Source organism: Notechis scutatus, chromosome 2, assembly GCF_049901735.1.
Source record: "Notechis scutatus isolate UNSWTSFEM ecotype Mainland chromosome 2, rNotScu1.2, whole genome shotgun sequence".
Lineage (NCBI taxonomy): Eukaryota > Metazoa > Chordata > Lepidosauria > Squamata > Elapidae > Notechis > Notechis scutatus.
Window position 1 is genome coordinate 148,260,741 of NC_142010.1, and position 16,964 is coordinate 148,277,704.

Here is a 16,964-nt window from a genome sequence, read left to right on the forward strand (position 1 = left end):
GTAGTTAAAACATATGTACGTTGAGTTCTTCATGAGTTTGTTTAGATTTTCAGATTTGCAAATATGCTTTAAGGTTTTGATGATGCAGACACAAAAGAAAAAGTCAGGCTGATGAGGGAGGATTGGCTCCCTTCAATGGTGGCCCCTAAGGAAGGTCCTAGGGCATTGCCCCCTGTATTATAGTTTCCTGAAAAAGGGACCTCCTCTGGAGGAGATAATTTGATTGAATTGGCTGAATTTGAAGACTTGCTGAATAGTCCAAATCCTCCTAGATGCAATGACCCTATGTGTGAGGCTACTCAGAAACCCTGTCAGTTAAGATCCAAGAAGCCATGCAAACTCTTGCTTCTGAGACAGATTCTGGTAGCAAATCCTCAAGGGGAACAACCCCAAATTTTCCTAATATATACTGTTTCCTTACTTCAGACTTGAATAGAAGGAAGAACAGTGCCCCCTCATATTGAGATCCTAATAAAATAATTCTATAAAATCTTGACCCATATGTAGATTTAAAAAGAGAAAGAAATATATTATTTATTTAATAGACTAGAGAAAAAAAAACCTAAACTAGATAAAAAAATTTGCTTATATCTCATTGTCCATTTTTTGTTAATTTAAAAACCATACAGACATGAAGAAAAAAACCTTAAAGAAAAATAATCAAGTTGTTTTGTACTTATTTTCCTTACCCATAATCCAACTTGCATGAATATTTATGGATCTAGAGGAATTGGCAAACATTCATACATTGTGTCTACTGTTTATAGGTCCAGATAACAATGTGATTAAAAGAAAATATAGAAGCAGCTGGGATACCATCTCACAGTTAATAAGAATTGTTTATGAAAGATGTATAAATAAATAAGAAAAAAAATGTATTTCCAATATAAATTATACAAAATAGTACAGAGGGAGAAAGAAGGCATTGCTGAAGAAATGGGGAATAGATTGTATATGTAATTTTAAGAAAACAAATTAAAATTTATAATAAGAATGAAAAAATCCAAGAGAAAATCAATGTGGTGTCTGTAAAAGACCAAATGCTTTTAAATTGATAGCAGAAAAAAATTGACATTTGCCCAGACTTCAAGTAGAAACTGATCATAGCCCAAACCTCAGAGATAGAACATCTATGATAAATTTCTAGTCTTTTTAAAGTTGCACTCCTTCCTAAAGACGTTGCTGTGAAATATTGTAAAACATGTAACAAGAAGATTTATCAATGGCAAAAAGAACTAAAAAGGGAGACACTTGAATAATAGGAAGGCACCAAATCACAGGATAGTCAGTGAGAAATGCAAGAGAAAAAGACTGTGTTGCCTGACAGAACAACCCTAAAGTCAATAAAAAGTCTCTACTCAAAGCCCATCCAAAGGAGGGGAAGGAACCTAGTGATTTTTGACAAATTGATTTTATGAAACTGCCAAGAAAACAAACAAACAACAAAAAGCTAAATATGTTGCTTCTAGTTAATACCTGTTCAGGATAAGAAAAAGCTTTTCCTGTCAGAACCAACTCCAGTCTGTGAGAGGAGAGGCTACCTGTAAATTAAATAGTATTTGAGTAGCTCGTGCCCTGTCCCTTTAAGACCTCTCCCCAGTTAGTCCAGTCATGTGTAGTTATATATGTTGAACAGAAAAGCAACTGAATGATGATGGAATAAACATGTTAGAGTAACACTGAGAAAAGGAACGGTTATTGTTCATTTAAAGGAACATACCTTAAGAGACACAACAAAATAGGTAATAAAAGTCCTACTTAAGGAAATTGTTTCTAAATATGGAATTTTGCAACCTAAAATCAAATATAATAACAACTCACATTTTGTAGCTAAGATTGTGTAAGTTTTAAGAATAAAGTCAAAATTGATTTTGTTTTGTTACCTGTTTTTGCAGTCAAGTAGAAAGAGCTAAAGAACCCATTAAAAACATCACTTAACTGAAATAGCTCAAGAACTCTACTTAGCTTACTTGCAGACACAGCTAATTGCCCAATTGCATGTAAAGCCACTCTAAGCAAAAGACTGGGAGAGATCCCTTTGAGATTTTTTTGTGAGAAGCCATACCTTACGGTGCAAAATATGCCTATTGTCCTCAACTAGAAGGAGCAATACTTGTTGCAGCTGTCTCCTTCCAGAGATGTCTAATAACACCAGCCAGTAGCAACCTGTTCATCCACACAGAACTGAGTTCTAAATTCCTGGAATGATGAATCTTTTCAATTGAAGTAGAAAAGACCTTCCCAGCCTTTCCTGACCTTTATCTCTCTCTAGTTCTTTAGAGTCAAGCCTTAAGTGCATCATACATATGAAAAAAAAAGAGTTCCACCCCTAAAAAAAAGTCATCCATGTGAAAGGCAGAACCACTTGAAAGCCTAAAGATTCTATTTAAATCAGGGGTCTTCAAACTTGACAGCTTTAAGACTTGTGGACTTCAACTCCCAGAATTTCTCCTCCAGGCATGTTAACTCAGGAATTCTGAGAGTTGAAGTCCATAAGTCTTAAACTTGCCAAGTTTGAAGACCGTTGGTTTAAATGAGTACCTCGAGAAGAAAAAATTTCCTCATACTCTCACAAGTCAAGAAAGCAAGCCACCACTGATGAAGTTTTCTCCACAGTCATACTCCTAGACAATTGTTTGTTAAACAGAACTTTTCTCCTAAGAAGTAATCCAAGTGCCTCCCTCCCCAAATGACACAATTACTTGGACCAGGCTACTCAGATCCATCTCAAACTAAAATTGTAGTACTTGTTTTCTTGCTATAACCAACCAAAGCTTGACTCAGATCAACCATACACCTAGGATCAATTGGAATGTCCAGCTAATGATCAAGCCTCCAACTCTGAACTGGCCAAGTTCACTCTTCCATACCTTATGAGAAAGTCTTACTCTTGGTTATCCAATTTTGAATAGTTGAAAATGTTAGTTTTATTTTATTCTTCATAACTATGACACTCATTGTCTGTTGTTGCATCCAAGGCCAACCTGTGGTAAGTTCCTGCAGTGCCACAGCTTTGCTGAGATGTGCCCCATTTGGGGCCAAGACAAAATGGAAGCGGCACTCTTACTGGAGTGAAAAGTCAGAGAGGATACAAGAATGATAGAATACTCCTAGGATGAAATTTCCCTATTAACTCATTAATGAGATTCGATACTTATTGAAGTGTCTCAAAAGCATCAAAAATTGGGGAGTGAAAGCCAAAACTTCATCTCTGGGATCTCAAACATCATATTTTAAAATGTCATCTTTTTAAACTTCATCTTTAAAAGTACCCATTTTACAGAAGCCTGTTTTTCTTTCCACACTGCTCTCACTTCACTGTACTGTGTTTGCACAGAAGCATAAAAGAGAAAGCTGCAAAAAGCTTTGCTAAACCAAAGCAAGAAATTATATTTAGCTCTGCAGGATGCAGTTAGAACAGTAGCTAGAAGCTTGTTGCAAGAAGACCCTTTGCTGGAAAAGTAAGGCAATGTGATATTTATTAGGTTGGACTGGGAGACAGACAGGGGTCTAATAGTAGAGGTCATGCTAAAAATAGTTGAACAGCATCACCTGTGCACGTGCTATTCCAACCTGAACACCATTACTTGTAGATGTGCTATTTTAATGATGATAAGAAATTTGTAGCCAATCATTGTATTGCTGTTTTGAAATTTCTGTATCCAAAATTCAGAAATAAAGTGGCAAATGTCCATTTTCCTTGACTCTGCATAATTGATTAGTCTTTGTGCCTGATAAAGAAACCTCAGATTGACTCTTCACCATTTTACTTAATGACTGGTCATTTAGTGATGGTTGAAAGTCATGACAGACACCTCCCCCAGGGACTTACTATCCCTTTTTGAAATTACTGTTGCTATAGCATCCCTACAGTCATTTGCCCTTACACCTCACTGCACGGATGCTGCAGCAGCTTCCTCCCCTCCTTCCCTGCTGGTGCCCCACAGGCCTGCATCCTACTCACCTGTCACCCATCACACACTTGCCTTTTCAAGATCTCCAAACCTCATGTTCAGCACGGAGGGCAGCCCATTCATCCCTGAGCTATCTGGCTGCCTCCTGGAAGTTGCTGCCATTTTCAGCATGCCCAGAATTCCTTGTGATGCTGAAATGGCAGCCGCTTCTACGAGGCAGCCACAGGGCCCGGGAATGAATTGCTGCATTCTGCTTCCCTAACGCAATCTGCACAGCACTGGAAAGGTCCAGAGTTTTTTTCGGTGCTGTGTAAGCTACTTTAAGGCAGCAAAAGTGACTGCTATTTTCAGCATGGCCACTATTCCTTGGCCTTAACCCCAAAATGGCATCAGCTTCTGGAAGAAAGGACGGACTGCTCTGCTCTACTTCCCCAAGGCAGTCTGCACAGCACTGAGGAAACCACCAGAGCTGCAGAGACCTTCAATAGGTACATACACAACTGGGGAGAGGGTGGAGGAGCCTTCTGGGGGCCCAATGGGGAAATGGAAAGGCCTGAAGGGACCTGGCAGGAGGAAAACAGGGAAGTGGAGACCAGAGTATCTCTGTAGGTGGGAGGGAACCCTTTGGAGGCCAGGCCAGTTGTGCCTGGGCTTGCATTCCCAGGGCCTCTCCGACCTGAGGCACCCTATCCTCTGCTTAATGACCCACTTGTTAAAAACAACTGCATCAAGGAGAACAGTGAGCAGGGGGTCATTAAGCAGGGCCATCTTGCTTAATGACTATCAGCACTTGCAACCGTAATGGACAGGCTCCATTTTGGTGTAGGTTGAGGATGACCTATTCTGCATGCATTTTTTCCCAATACTCCCTGAATTGATAATCAGGTGGTTCCCCCTTCATTTGCAAAAACGAATACATGGTTTCCCGACAACTCGCACACATTCTGAACTTGTGTTAATTGGCATGCATTGATATACATTTGCCTGCAAAATATTATTTAGAATAGTTGCTACTGGGTGGTCACAAGAGAAAATTGATTCCTGGAACTATTAACGGGCTTCAAAACCCACTAGTTCATCAGAGCAAGACATCACTGCTGCAGGGCAAATTCTATGAATGGGGCATTTGAGCATCTCTGTAAGAAAAGTTTGCCAGCAAAATTATACAGGCGCACACATATTTCAGTGCATATACATAGAATCAGAAGTTTCAATTAGTGGCAGATTCCCCATAATGATCAGGCACACATCTGTTATTGATATGGGAACTGAGGCTGCCATGGCTTCTCCAATCTGTCCTCTTACCAACTCTTTCTTTTACAATTTTCATATAGTGTTGTAAACACATTATGTTGTAAACTCATTATGTATAAACACACTTTGTGGTTTGTAAACCATGATTTTAGCATCATGTGTAAACCAAGCATTACAGCTTCCTAATCAAATCAAGATTAAAACACACCAGAGTATTTAATGCACTGTGTGAACTCAATCATGTTCAACCGATTTTGTTATACAAAAAGTGAAGAGAGATGGTTGATGGAATTTAAGAAATATATATATATAGTGGGAAGTTGCTTGTAAAAATTCATGCCTAATGTCCAGCTGGCAACTCTACACAAAGAGAACTTTATAGGTGTAAACATGTTCATAAGAAAATATTCCAGCAATGTCATATCAACCATCTACCTGCCCTGCCCCATTTCCTTATCCAGGGATTCTCTACAAGAAATATACATTGCCTCCGTATATACACTCATTCATGCTTTCCTCCTAATATTAGCAGTTCTCAGTAGAGAACCACTACACATTTTAATCAATACTATTTTTAGACTATTCTTTACCAACTGATAATAAAAAGTGCAGATACATACAATTAATACAGAACTCAGCTTCCCAAAAATAAATTTCATTTTAAAAAACAAGTACATTTCCAGGGTTGATAATGCCTAAACATGTTGTTGCTCAGAAGCCAGAGAAATAGCACTACAACATTTCGAAGAGGGGGTGGAGATGCACAATTTACATAGAATTTAACTTTCTTTAGTAGTCATTTTGATAACTTTAAACTTTCTGGATATATGCCATTTTTCTGATAGTAATCTGATCATATCTTCCATCATGTGGTTTCACAACACAGTCACATTATCCTTGTCAAACATAACCCTGAACCATCTTGAACGCTCATACCATGTATTAACATATTGTACAAATAGGGCCACTGGGAACAGTTATATCAGTTATTTCCAAGGCTCTGTCCATTTCTGCAAAATTCCTATCACTTTCCCCTGGGAATGTTTTGCTTCTCCACAGTGCCTTTGCAGTAATAGTCGCTGTCTGAATGTTTGCTTCACGGGGTTTACAGTTTCTAGTATCTCAGTGGCTCAGTTCTAGTTCACCCCTTTCTTCGGAAACAATCATATAAATACTTCATTCCTCCTCAACTTAGCCAGGGTTGGTTTATTTGTTCTCCAAATACACTAGAGCAGGGGTCTCCAACTTTGGCAACTTTAAGACTTGTGGACTTCAAAGCTGACTGAGGAATTCTGAGAGTTGAAGTTCACAAGTCTTAAAGTTGCTAAGTTTGGAGGCCCCTGCACTAGAGAGCCCTGATGTTTTGTGATGTATGCATTTCAGAATATCTGCAAAAACTGGGATTCTAGTCTTTTGTCTAGTTCATTTCTCAAGCAATATTTTAGCTCCTGGATTCAGTCTTGTTTTCCACCAGTGCATCCAAAATTTTTTCCTGGAGAGCTGCCCCAAGCTGAGCTTGATAATAATCTTCTGTTCCATTTTGAGGCTGCAGCTTGGAGACAATCCTAGCAGTTTCTCGCGTGATCTCAAAATGTTTACGCTTTCCAGAGGTATCAGGTGAGGCACTGCGTCTACTTGGACTTGTCTCCAACCGGTTAATGACTGCCTCTGAATTAGACAGAACAGCAGCCAGCAGGGGCAGACTGGAAACTTTGGGGATGACGGTGCGAGGATGTTTCACTGGCATCCGGTTGAAGCGCCCCCTGGACTGCGGATTGAGAGTAACTTCTGGATCAAGTATAAAGTCTTGCAGTTCTGTGTCATTTGTCCTGTTCAGTTCTGAATGAGAAGAAAAAAAAAAAAAGAATCTGATAAAGAACGAGGAAAGGCAATCTGTTCCATGTATCATCCAGCAGACCATGAGTTTAAAAGCACGTGCTGTTTTTCTAAAAGCAATGAAAGATTAGCTGGATTCTTTGAGGAAGCACTTTGTTGTCTACCCTCCACACATTTTGACTGCTATAAGATAACACAGATTTCTTACAATCAGGGCAGCAGTTTTTTTTTTTTTGGCATATGCCCCAAACTCTGTTATAGGTATATCATAAGAGGACCAAATCCATCAATCATCTATGTTTTATAGACATTTTATTTTTTATTAATGTATCTGCATTTCAGACTCATAACATTTAATACTATTTACTATCCTAAAACATAAGAAACCAGCTGAACCCGCCCAAAAGTTCCATCCTCAGCATCCTCTTTTGCATAATAGTTAATCAAACAGTTCAGGAAAACATGCCATGGTTTTACTTCAAAGAATCTCAGTTACAAAGAATCAGGACTATTAGAAAAAATGCAGCATAGATGATTTATTCAAGTCGATACACAAGAATCTGGTCAGCTAAATTGTCACCAGATAAAGATCAACAGAATTCAGGAGGGATTGGACTTCGATCTCTCATGGGAACACAAGGATTCTAAACTGATGATGCACTTAACTCTGCCTCCTAGCTCCACCTGTTCTTCTCCTACAAAGAATTTGGGGGGCTGTAATTGGGAGGAAATATGAAGATCATTGGCCTTGCCTACATAGAATTGTTTTAAATTAAAGCAAGTCAGCTTTGCAATCGGATATGCAAATATGATCATTTTCCATTTTGTACCTATACGTGATATTCATAGAACATAGTTTAAACCTTTATAAATTTCAGCATTAAGATATTTTGTGCTGTGCATCCTTTAGGAGAATGCTATCACTTTTCAAAACTCTCTTGCACTGGGGAAGACAATGTCATCCTAATTAACTCAGTTTAGATGGCATAATTAATTAGAATTTCAGAACTGCCTTATGCTGCTGTTTCTCATTCTGAAGAAGATGATATTTTAGATAATTAATCATTTGGGGTAGAATGGAGTTTTCTCAACAGCACAGACTTTATATTCTTTTAAAAAAATCATTTGCTATAGAAGAAAAATTACCTACGGGGTTGACAGTTTGCTCCATGCTCTCTTTCCGCTTGACCTCAGTGAAGGAACTGTCTTCACTTCCACAATCATCTTCACCAAAACATAGCTTGGAGGCAGAGCTCTGTTTGGAAAAAAATATTGCTATGTACATTATCTGTTGAACTGAGTTTCTCCACCAATTTTACCCTAACTGTACCAATAAAACTGTGTGTGAGATTGGTAGGGTGATATTAGACATTTTTATTTTCTAAAGTAAAATCTCTGCTACTTTTTGAAGAAAAATTTACTGTTACAAGTTTTCTAAAGAGAAACATCCATTGCATTTCAAATTTTTATTTCCATTTTGATAATTTTAATGGTACCTTGAAATATTAAAATAAAGATGTATTTTGAGAAAGCAAAAATGGCAGAATACCCACTCGACATTTTAGTTCTGCTAATACCGAGAATCTATATTTGGTGTAATGGTTATGGGGTTAGATCAGTGACTTAGCCATGGAAACTCATTCTTACTCCAACCTAGATTACAGGATTATTGTCTGGGTAAAATGAAGTGCAATTCCTATATAGGTTCCCTTTATCTCCTCTAACTATGATATTACCACTGCTAATAACAATTAACAGCTGATTATTATTATTCTTAAATTATACTGCCTTTTATAGTCTCTTTGGAATATAAATATAATATAAATGGGTTAATGTCCTTAGGGAAAGGCGGTCCCAGTAATGTGGCTCTATGTTGTATAGACTTGAAAGGTGAATTACTCCTGGAAAGAAACTGGAAGTCAATGCAGCTCAAGCAACAGAGGTGTTACATGTGCAAACCCAGAGGCACCCATTACCATGCGTACTGTTGCGTTCTGGACCAGTTGAAGTTTCCAGGTGGTCTTGAAGGGCAGTCCCATTAGGAGCACATTGCAGTAATTCAAACAGGAGATGGCCAAGGGATGGGCAACCATGTGCGAGATCTTCTGGTCCAGAAAGGGGTGCAGTTGGCATACTGGGCCAATCTGGGCAAAGAGCAGGAGCTATGAGTCCAGGAGGACCCTAAATTGTACACCAGCTCAATCTGGGGGAATGCAACCCGGCCAGAGTCAGATGAAGTATCATCTGGACCCAGAGGACTAAAAGCCCATAGCCACTCAAGGTTGGGTAGCTTGAATCCAATCTTCCATTGATCTCAGTCTATTGCTCAAAGAGGCTCATTTGTTTCACTTAAGGCCAGGCCATCCCTGATTCCTACCTCAGAAGATGCATTGGAAAGTCTCTGATTGCTTGAAAGAACTTCATTAGTATTTGCCTGTTTCAAAGAGCTTTCACAGTCACAAAGTCCAGCTGAAGGCAGATCATCCATCCCAAATATCTTTTCATAGTTCAGGATAAGAAATTCAACCAGCTGGGATTGGTATCCTGAATCCACCAGGCATGACATGGACACATCATTATTACAGGGAGGGCGGATTAGAGTAGGGCCAAAGATGATGCCCAGGTTGTTGGGGGACATCTTGTTCTCCTGATATCTTTCAGCCACCCTTGAAAAGAAAAATACAGGGTTGGAAAAGGTTGGAAAGTTTGAGCACAATAGTTTTTCATGAATGGAGAACATAATGGCGTGTAGATTCTGAACTGTGTTTCCAGCTGATATTGCAGTTGCCATGCCAGTCACTTACCAGAAATCCTATCCCAAAGTGTGTGTCAGGTCTGTATGTATGTACACATACATACATATACGCATACATACATATACACGTACACACACACACACACACACCTCTTTACATACACATTAACTATTTCCCATTTTATAATCGTACATCAATAATTGTGCAGGTGCAGAAATGATCAGAAATAAAATGTAGCAACACAAACGTCAACCAATGCAGTATCTCTGCAAATTGTCATCTTGAAGGAAGAATGTTTTCCCTATATAATAAATAAGGAACAACTCACTTCAACCTATCAGTGTGCAGACAATACAGTTTGTGAATCTCTTCTTTCCTACTGGTTTTTGCTATGTACTGAATTTCAGTAATCCCATCCTCTATTTTACTAACTTCTTCTTCATACCAGGAGTTTATACCAGACTATGAGAACTTTCACAATGATTTTTGGGTGGCTCCAGAATCAATTCTGTGTTCCCATGCTGTTGTCTGCACTGGGACGTTAAATCCATTAATTTCCACCTCTGCTGTAATACATCCAAAATAACAAAAAATATTTTTGTTTTGTTTTCAATTATGACTGGGCCCTTCTCTTTTACCTAACCATGCCAGAAACATATCCTCAGAAAAGATCATGTTTTGATGTGGTCTTCACCTTGTCCTGGATGATCATATCATTTTTAACTGTACTGTAACATCTTCCTCCATATTCCAACTCTGTGCAAGGGCAGTCTTGAGATGTCAAAAACCTGTTAGGTTTTGTCACTTTAGAAGAAAATTAGGTGACCGACAATAACTAGGAGCAGACCCAAAGGTGCTCTTTCAAGAGGCAACTGGACATTCTTGTTTACTTTGAAGAATTTTCACTTCTCATCCAAGAAGCTTCTTCAGAGCTGAGGAAGCTTCTTGGTTGAGAAGCGAAACTTCTTCAAAGTAAAACAAAGTTCAGTTGCCTCTTGAAAAAACACCTTTGGGACAACCATGACCTGGATGACTGAGAATCTCCATAGACAACTGGGAGCAGAGATGAGAGAGGCAGATATGGACTGGCAAGAGGGACTGCAAATTTCATGCTAATTTAGTTTTCTGAAGACTCAAAGATGGGTGGATGGCCCTGTAATTCAAAGCTCTTGCACACACAGAAACATCACTGTGTTTTCCTCTCACTCCTGAGATTTCTGTCTAACCCTGAAAATAGTCCTTTGATTCCACCTTTGCAGCAAGATAGGCAAATTGCTGGCTGCACACAATATAATGTGCATTATCTTCTTGCAGCTATTGGTTGTTTTGGGCTGGATAGGGACAGCATATGCAGCCGGAAAGGAAAATGCCTTCTAACTTTTCCCTCTGCTTTCTTGATTCTGCACCTTCCAGAAAAAAAATGCTTCTTTCAAAAGATTGTCAGGGATCCGTCATGGGTTGAAGCTTCCCACTTTCAAAGCCTTCTGTCCCAAAGACAAGCCTAGTGCCATCTTTATTGTCATTGGTAACACTTCATACACTCTCCCATCTTCTCCTCTTCTGCAGTGGCAAATTGGCACAGGAGGCAGAACGTTCCAGAACATGCACATAGATAAAATATATCCAAGTAATCAGCATCCTTCCTCCTTTGTGAATTCCAAATCCATTGTCAGCCTGAGAAGAAAACTCATACACCGGAAAATATCAACCTACGGGAAGACTCTCTTCCTTGACATCTACTGTCCCATTTCTGAAGGCTTTCTTCCCAAAGAAAGCATTCCATTTATGCAAGTAAACCTGTTTGCTAATTTTACTTTTTTTTACAAGGGAATTACAGTATAATATTCTTACAGTTGTTAGGCACAGACGCAGCCTTCATACAGTTTGCACAGTGTAAACAAATTACATTAATATTTTAATATATCTCAAATATATTATCTAAACCTAGATAGCCAGTTTGGTCTAGTAGTTAGGGCACCAGGCTAGAAACCAGGAGACTGTGAGTTCTAGTTCCACCTTAGAACTGAAAGTTGGCTGGCTGATTTTGGACCAATCCTTCTCTCTCAACCCACCTCATCTCACTGGGTTGTTTTGGAAAATAGGAGGAGGGAGGAATATTAGTTATGCCCATTCCCTTGAGTTCTTTATAAAATGTGGGATAAAAACATTTAAAGAAAAAATACTTGCTGCTTTATTATTTTCATTATTCTCAAAATATTTATGACTTTCCTTTCTATTTTTTGGTCTGGACACTAACATAGTATTTATTGCAGTCCCACCCGATGACATATCATTATCCTTCTTTCCAGCAATGTATTATTAAATCTCTAAAAAATTCTGCTTTCAATTTCATTGAAAATAATTCCATTGTTTTTATGCTTAACTCCATTCACCATGCTAGAGGCTTCTTCTTAAGTTGTTATTATCCACTTCCAAAACAACTTTATGTTTCTGTCAAAAGTATTTCATTTTGAGTTCCTCCTCTACTTTTAACCCTTCCTTGCTCTGTTTGCTTTAAGCTACTTGTCTCCTGTGCAGAAACCAGCTAAAAATGAAATTGACTTAAGACATTGTTTTTCATTTCTTCAGTTTTGGAAATGATGCTGTGCAGATGCTCCTGTCCAGCCCTGATTGATAGATTCTTTACTCTTCTCACCTATGCTAGGAAAACAACCACTGGGCGTTTTCTTTCTTTGGGTGGGCCTGAGGGTTTTCATTGATAGACATTTTTATCAGCCCCTTAGTTGGTTTCTCTTTGTATTCAGAATCTTCCCATTCAGCATACCCAGCTGTGGACCAGTTGAGGGGGGGGAGAGAAAGGAAACATGATATTTTTATCATTCTTCCTATGACTCCAACTAAAGGGGAAACAGGCAGGACGAAGATGCAGTGTTTCAGCCATTTATGACAGCAAAGTCCCTTCAAAAGGAGGCGGATAGCCCAGCAGCCAAGAACAAAGGGCTTGGTGCAATAATTGAAGAGGAGGAGGCAATACCACTACAATAAAAGATGATGTGAAAATTGCCTTTGTAGTGGGCCAATTACAGGTTGAGAATGAGATCATGCATTCCTATTCTTGTAAAAGAGTTTAAATACTTTCTATAAGAGGTCTTTCTCTTATTCTTACATTCTGCAGCATTCGTGTTCATATATACATTGTTTTCACTCTTAATCTCTTTCATCTCATCATTCTACCAAGTGTCCTTTTTCATACTTTTACATTCATGTAATTCCATATACTTGTGTGCCACTGAATGTTTTTTGCTCTGTTCCAAGTCACTGCCCCATACTCTTAACTTCCATCCACTTTTTAAAAGGATATGATTTGAATTCACTGATTATAGTTACAGTCGATTTGTTGGCAATAAAAATGATACCCAGATCAGATAAATTTAACAGAGCTAATTTGTCCTACAAGACAAAAGCTGCATATTCAGCACTATTTCTTTCATTACCTGTAAAGATGAGCAATAAGGTGCCTTATAGTATTATAATTTGTTGCTGGTAATTTGCTCAGCAAATCCTTGGTGGCCTTGATGGGATCTGTCTCAGAATTATCCCCACTTTTCTGCAAATTTCTTGAGAAAGCCATGAAATCTTCATAAAGTTTAAATGGAAGCACAGGGCTGGAAAGCTGTAGCCAAAAAAAAAAAAAATGCAAAATATGCATCATAATATTTTACTGGTTCAGACTCCTTGGGTTTAAATTTGATCACAAATATTACTGGATCCTGCCATGTTATCTCAGTTTCAGAGAATAGTTCTATCCCAGTGTTCAGTGTTCTAACATAACACATATATTTCAAAACAAGAGTTCAAATGTTGAGAATGTAAGATAAACTGAGCTGTTGAATTTTAATGATCCCCCTGAAGGGAGATGTGTCCATATACCATGAGCTATCTTCTATGCAGCAATGGAATTCTGTGCATTTCAAAAAATTCTAGAATTTTACATCTTTCCTTTATGAACTCAGAGCCCCTGTTATGCACACGCACAAAAGGAGCTAACTTTTAAAAAGAAATGAAAAAATAAAAAAAAAACCTTCAAGACAGGTTACAGCATAACTGAGCTGAAATAAACACAATGAAATTTAACAGTGGGCTGAAATAAATATAATGAAAATTAACAGGGAGAAATGTAAAGTCTGCATGAGGGGAGAAGAAATGAAATATATAAGAATAAAAAAGGGGAGACTTAATTTGACAATACTACAGGTAATCCTTGACTTACAACCACAATTGAGCCCAACAGTTATATTGTTAAGTGAAAAATTTGTTAAGTGAGTTTAGCCCCATTTTACAACTTTTCTTGACACAGTTGTTAAGCGAATCACTGCAGTTAATAAATTATTAACCTGGTTGTTAAGTGAATCTGTCTTCCCCCTTGACTTTTGCTTGTCAGAAGGTCACAAAAGGGGATCACATGACCCCAGGACACTGCAACCGTCATAAATATGAACCAGTTGCCAAACATCTGAATTTTGATCACGTGAGCATAGGGATGCTGCAAAGGTCATAACTGTGAAAAACGGTCATGTTATATTTTTAGCAACGTTGTAACTTTGAACAGTCACCAAACAAACTGTTGTAAATTGAGGACTACCTGTACATGTCAGAAGAAACTGAATGTTCTAGTAAATCACCAGTAGAACATGAAACAACAGTATGATACAGCTGCTAAAAAGCTGAATCAAATTTGAGGATATATTTTTGTTGACTGCCCAGATTTGTACAGTCAGAATAGAATAGAATTCTTTATTGGCCAAGTGTGATTGGACACACAGGAATACTCTCAGTGTACATAAAAGAAAAGATACATTTGTTAAGAATCAAGAATCATAAGGTATGACACTTAATGATAGTCACAGGGTACAATAAGCAATCAAATCATACTGGGAAACAGTCAATATAAATGGACAGCTATATAGATAAATGTATGAACAAGTCCAGATCACAGGAGCAGAGGTGGTATTCAGCAGGTTCTGACTAGTTTGGGAGAACCGGTAGTGGAAATTTTGAGTAGTTCAGAGAATCGGCAAATATCACCTCTGACTGGAGATTTTACAGTATCCTTCCTCTGCCACGCCCACCAAGCCACGCCCACAGAACCGGTAGTAAAAAAAATTTTGAATCCCACTATGACACAGGAGGTTATTGTCCCACTGCCTTAGCCAGGTCCACATGGAATGAGTTCAGAGAATGGATACCAAAATGATAAGAAACCAAGTCCTATCCAAAATGGTTAAAGGAACAGAGTATGTTTAGTCTGCTGAAGAGAACACCAAGGAGCAAAACCTAAGCCGTCATTGTATGGCACAGTGAATGGTCTTTGTTCTCTGGAGGCCAAGATCAGAACCTTATTTTTGAAAATGTCTTGTAAAATGGGGATGGAAGTAAAAAAATAGTAAGTAGTTGCCAATGAAGATCCTTCTCTGATGCAAACCACAGAAGAGATTGTACTTTTAAAAAACCAAGGACAATGCAAAAATGGAAGAGGACACCTGGAAAGTAGTAGGCAAAATGCAATTTATATGATATCTATGAGTCAATCAATCAGTCAATCAAATTAGCTATAGACCAGCATATATGAGTCCCTCAGATTGTGAAAGCTGGGGGCAATGCAAGTTGTTTATTATAAGGGAAGGAATAATTGTGAGCTGTCTTTTAATATCAGTGTGTGCCTGGAAAAATGTACCTTGCAAACTCCCACAGCTAAAGATACACATCTCAGAAAATTACTTTCCGCTGTAGGGAAACGGGGTGCTTAGGGTGCTCTCTGGCTTTATTCCTTACCTCCTTAAGGAAATGTTTAAGGACTCCAGTGATGTCATGGGGTGAGTGTTCTGACAGCTCCACCAACCTTCGTCCATTCTCAAAGGCTTGGCACAATCTCTCCATGCGTGCTTTTGCCCCACTAATGCGGTATATTCCCTGCATTGAGGAGAGGCAATGAGAGACCAAATCAGGGGAAGCCAATTCGATGAACAACACATAAACATAGGTGTCCAAATGACAACCGGAAGAGCGATCTGATTCAGAAATACAACGGAGGTGCAGGTGGAGGAGAGAGACTGAAATGCTAGAACACCAAACTCTGGTTAATTCAGTATAGAAAATATACTTCTGCCAGCTCAGAAACCTGGAGATACATCTTGTTCAATCTGAAATTCAGAGCTAACAGCAGGATGAAAAACCAGCATGTAACATTAACAATACATGTAATTACAATATATGTAAAATTCTTATTTATATGCAGACAAAGGTGTAGTCAGACACATTTGCTCCCAGCCTGTTAAACAGCTTGCCATTCTCATTTTTGAAGAAATTTATGCTTCCACAGAAATGGACTAATATAAAGAATGCATAGGTGACTGTTAATTCCGTCTTGGTATTAGGAATGGGAATGGAAATTTTGTTCCTGCTCTTACCTTAAAACAGGAATAAAATGTGGAATGCAACTGTTGTATGCATAGAAGAATGAGTTACCTGCACTCCCAAGGCACGAGTTTCTATCTCTGATGTACATTTCATCACAATAAATGGCACCTCCTCTGGGAAATCCCTTGGCACATCGCTGAAGTCAATTCCAAATAGTGATGCCCGGGCTGGCAGTTTTTGATGACCACAATTGATGAGAAGGGTCTCCAGACATTTTTTATGGCAGGTTAACAGGCACTGTGAAAAAAAACCCCACAGTATTGGATCAGTCTTAACAAATAGCTATTTCTTAAACGACAATATTTTGAGCTTTTGTAACAGGCCTCCGTTTTGTGCACTTACATAACACATTTTCTTGCTTTACTGTATAGAAACCTGAAGTCTATTCCTCCCAGTACTGAACTTAGATATCTGAAGGGGTGGATCAAAAATTCAAATCAATGCTTAAGGTCTGCTGAGTTTTTAGTACTTTCAATGAACACAGAAAGAAAGAATAAAAGTTGGACCTCTTCAAAATTCTAGCCTAGTTGCCTGTTTTTCATAATGGACCAAAGATATGTTAACTAATTCAGATTATGTCATTTAGGAACATACTGACTGAAACCAAAGCTTCAGGTCCTTTCAGCTCTTACTATTCTTCAATAACATAACTATTTCAAAAAGTATTGTATCTTACAGAAAAGAAGATTCTCACAGATTATTTACTACTCTTGACAATCTGTGCAATCATCTTGAATGACCACAGCTTAAACACTGGATCTGCAGA

At 38.4% G+C, this 16,964-nt stretch overlaps 1 protein-coding gene across 9 annotated transcripts in view; it reads right to left on the minus strand.

Moving 5' to 3' along the window:
• Positions 1–5,454: 5,454 nt before the first annotated feature.
• The window catches only part of GMIP (GEM interacting protein), a 71,267-nt gene continuing 59,757 nt past the window's right edge, over positions 5,455–16,964 (minus strand). For 5 of the 9 annotated variants that reach the window (XM_026673821.2, XM_026673819.2, XM_087956572.1 and 2 more), the window contains 6 exons: positions 16,247–16,435; positions 15,554–15,691; positions 13,216–13,394; positions 9,382–9,670; positions 8,151–8,259; positions 5,455–7,007 (listed from right to left, as the gene is read on the minus strand). In XM_026673821.2, the coding sequence (XP_026529606.1) occupies positions 6,610–7,007; positions 8,151–8,259; positions 9,382–9,670; positions 13,216–13,394; positions 15,554–15,691; positions 16,247–16,435 (1,302 nt within the window). In that variant the 3' untranslated portion in view covers positions 5,455–6,609. The remainder of the gene's footprint in view (positions 7,008–8,150; positions 8,260–9,381; positions 9,671–13,215; positions 13,395–15,553; positions 15,692–16,246; positions 16,436–16,964) is intronic. The other 4 variants (XM_087956574.1, XM_026673823.2, XM_087956576.1 and 1 more) reach the window with 1 other exon arrangement.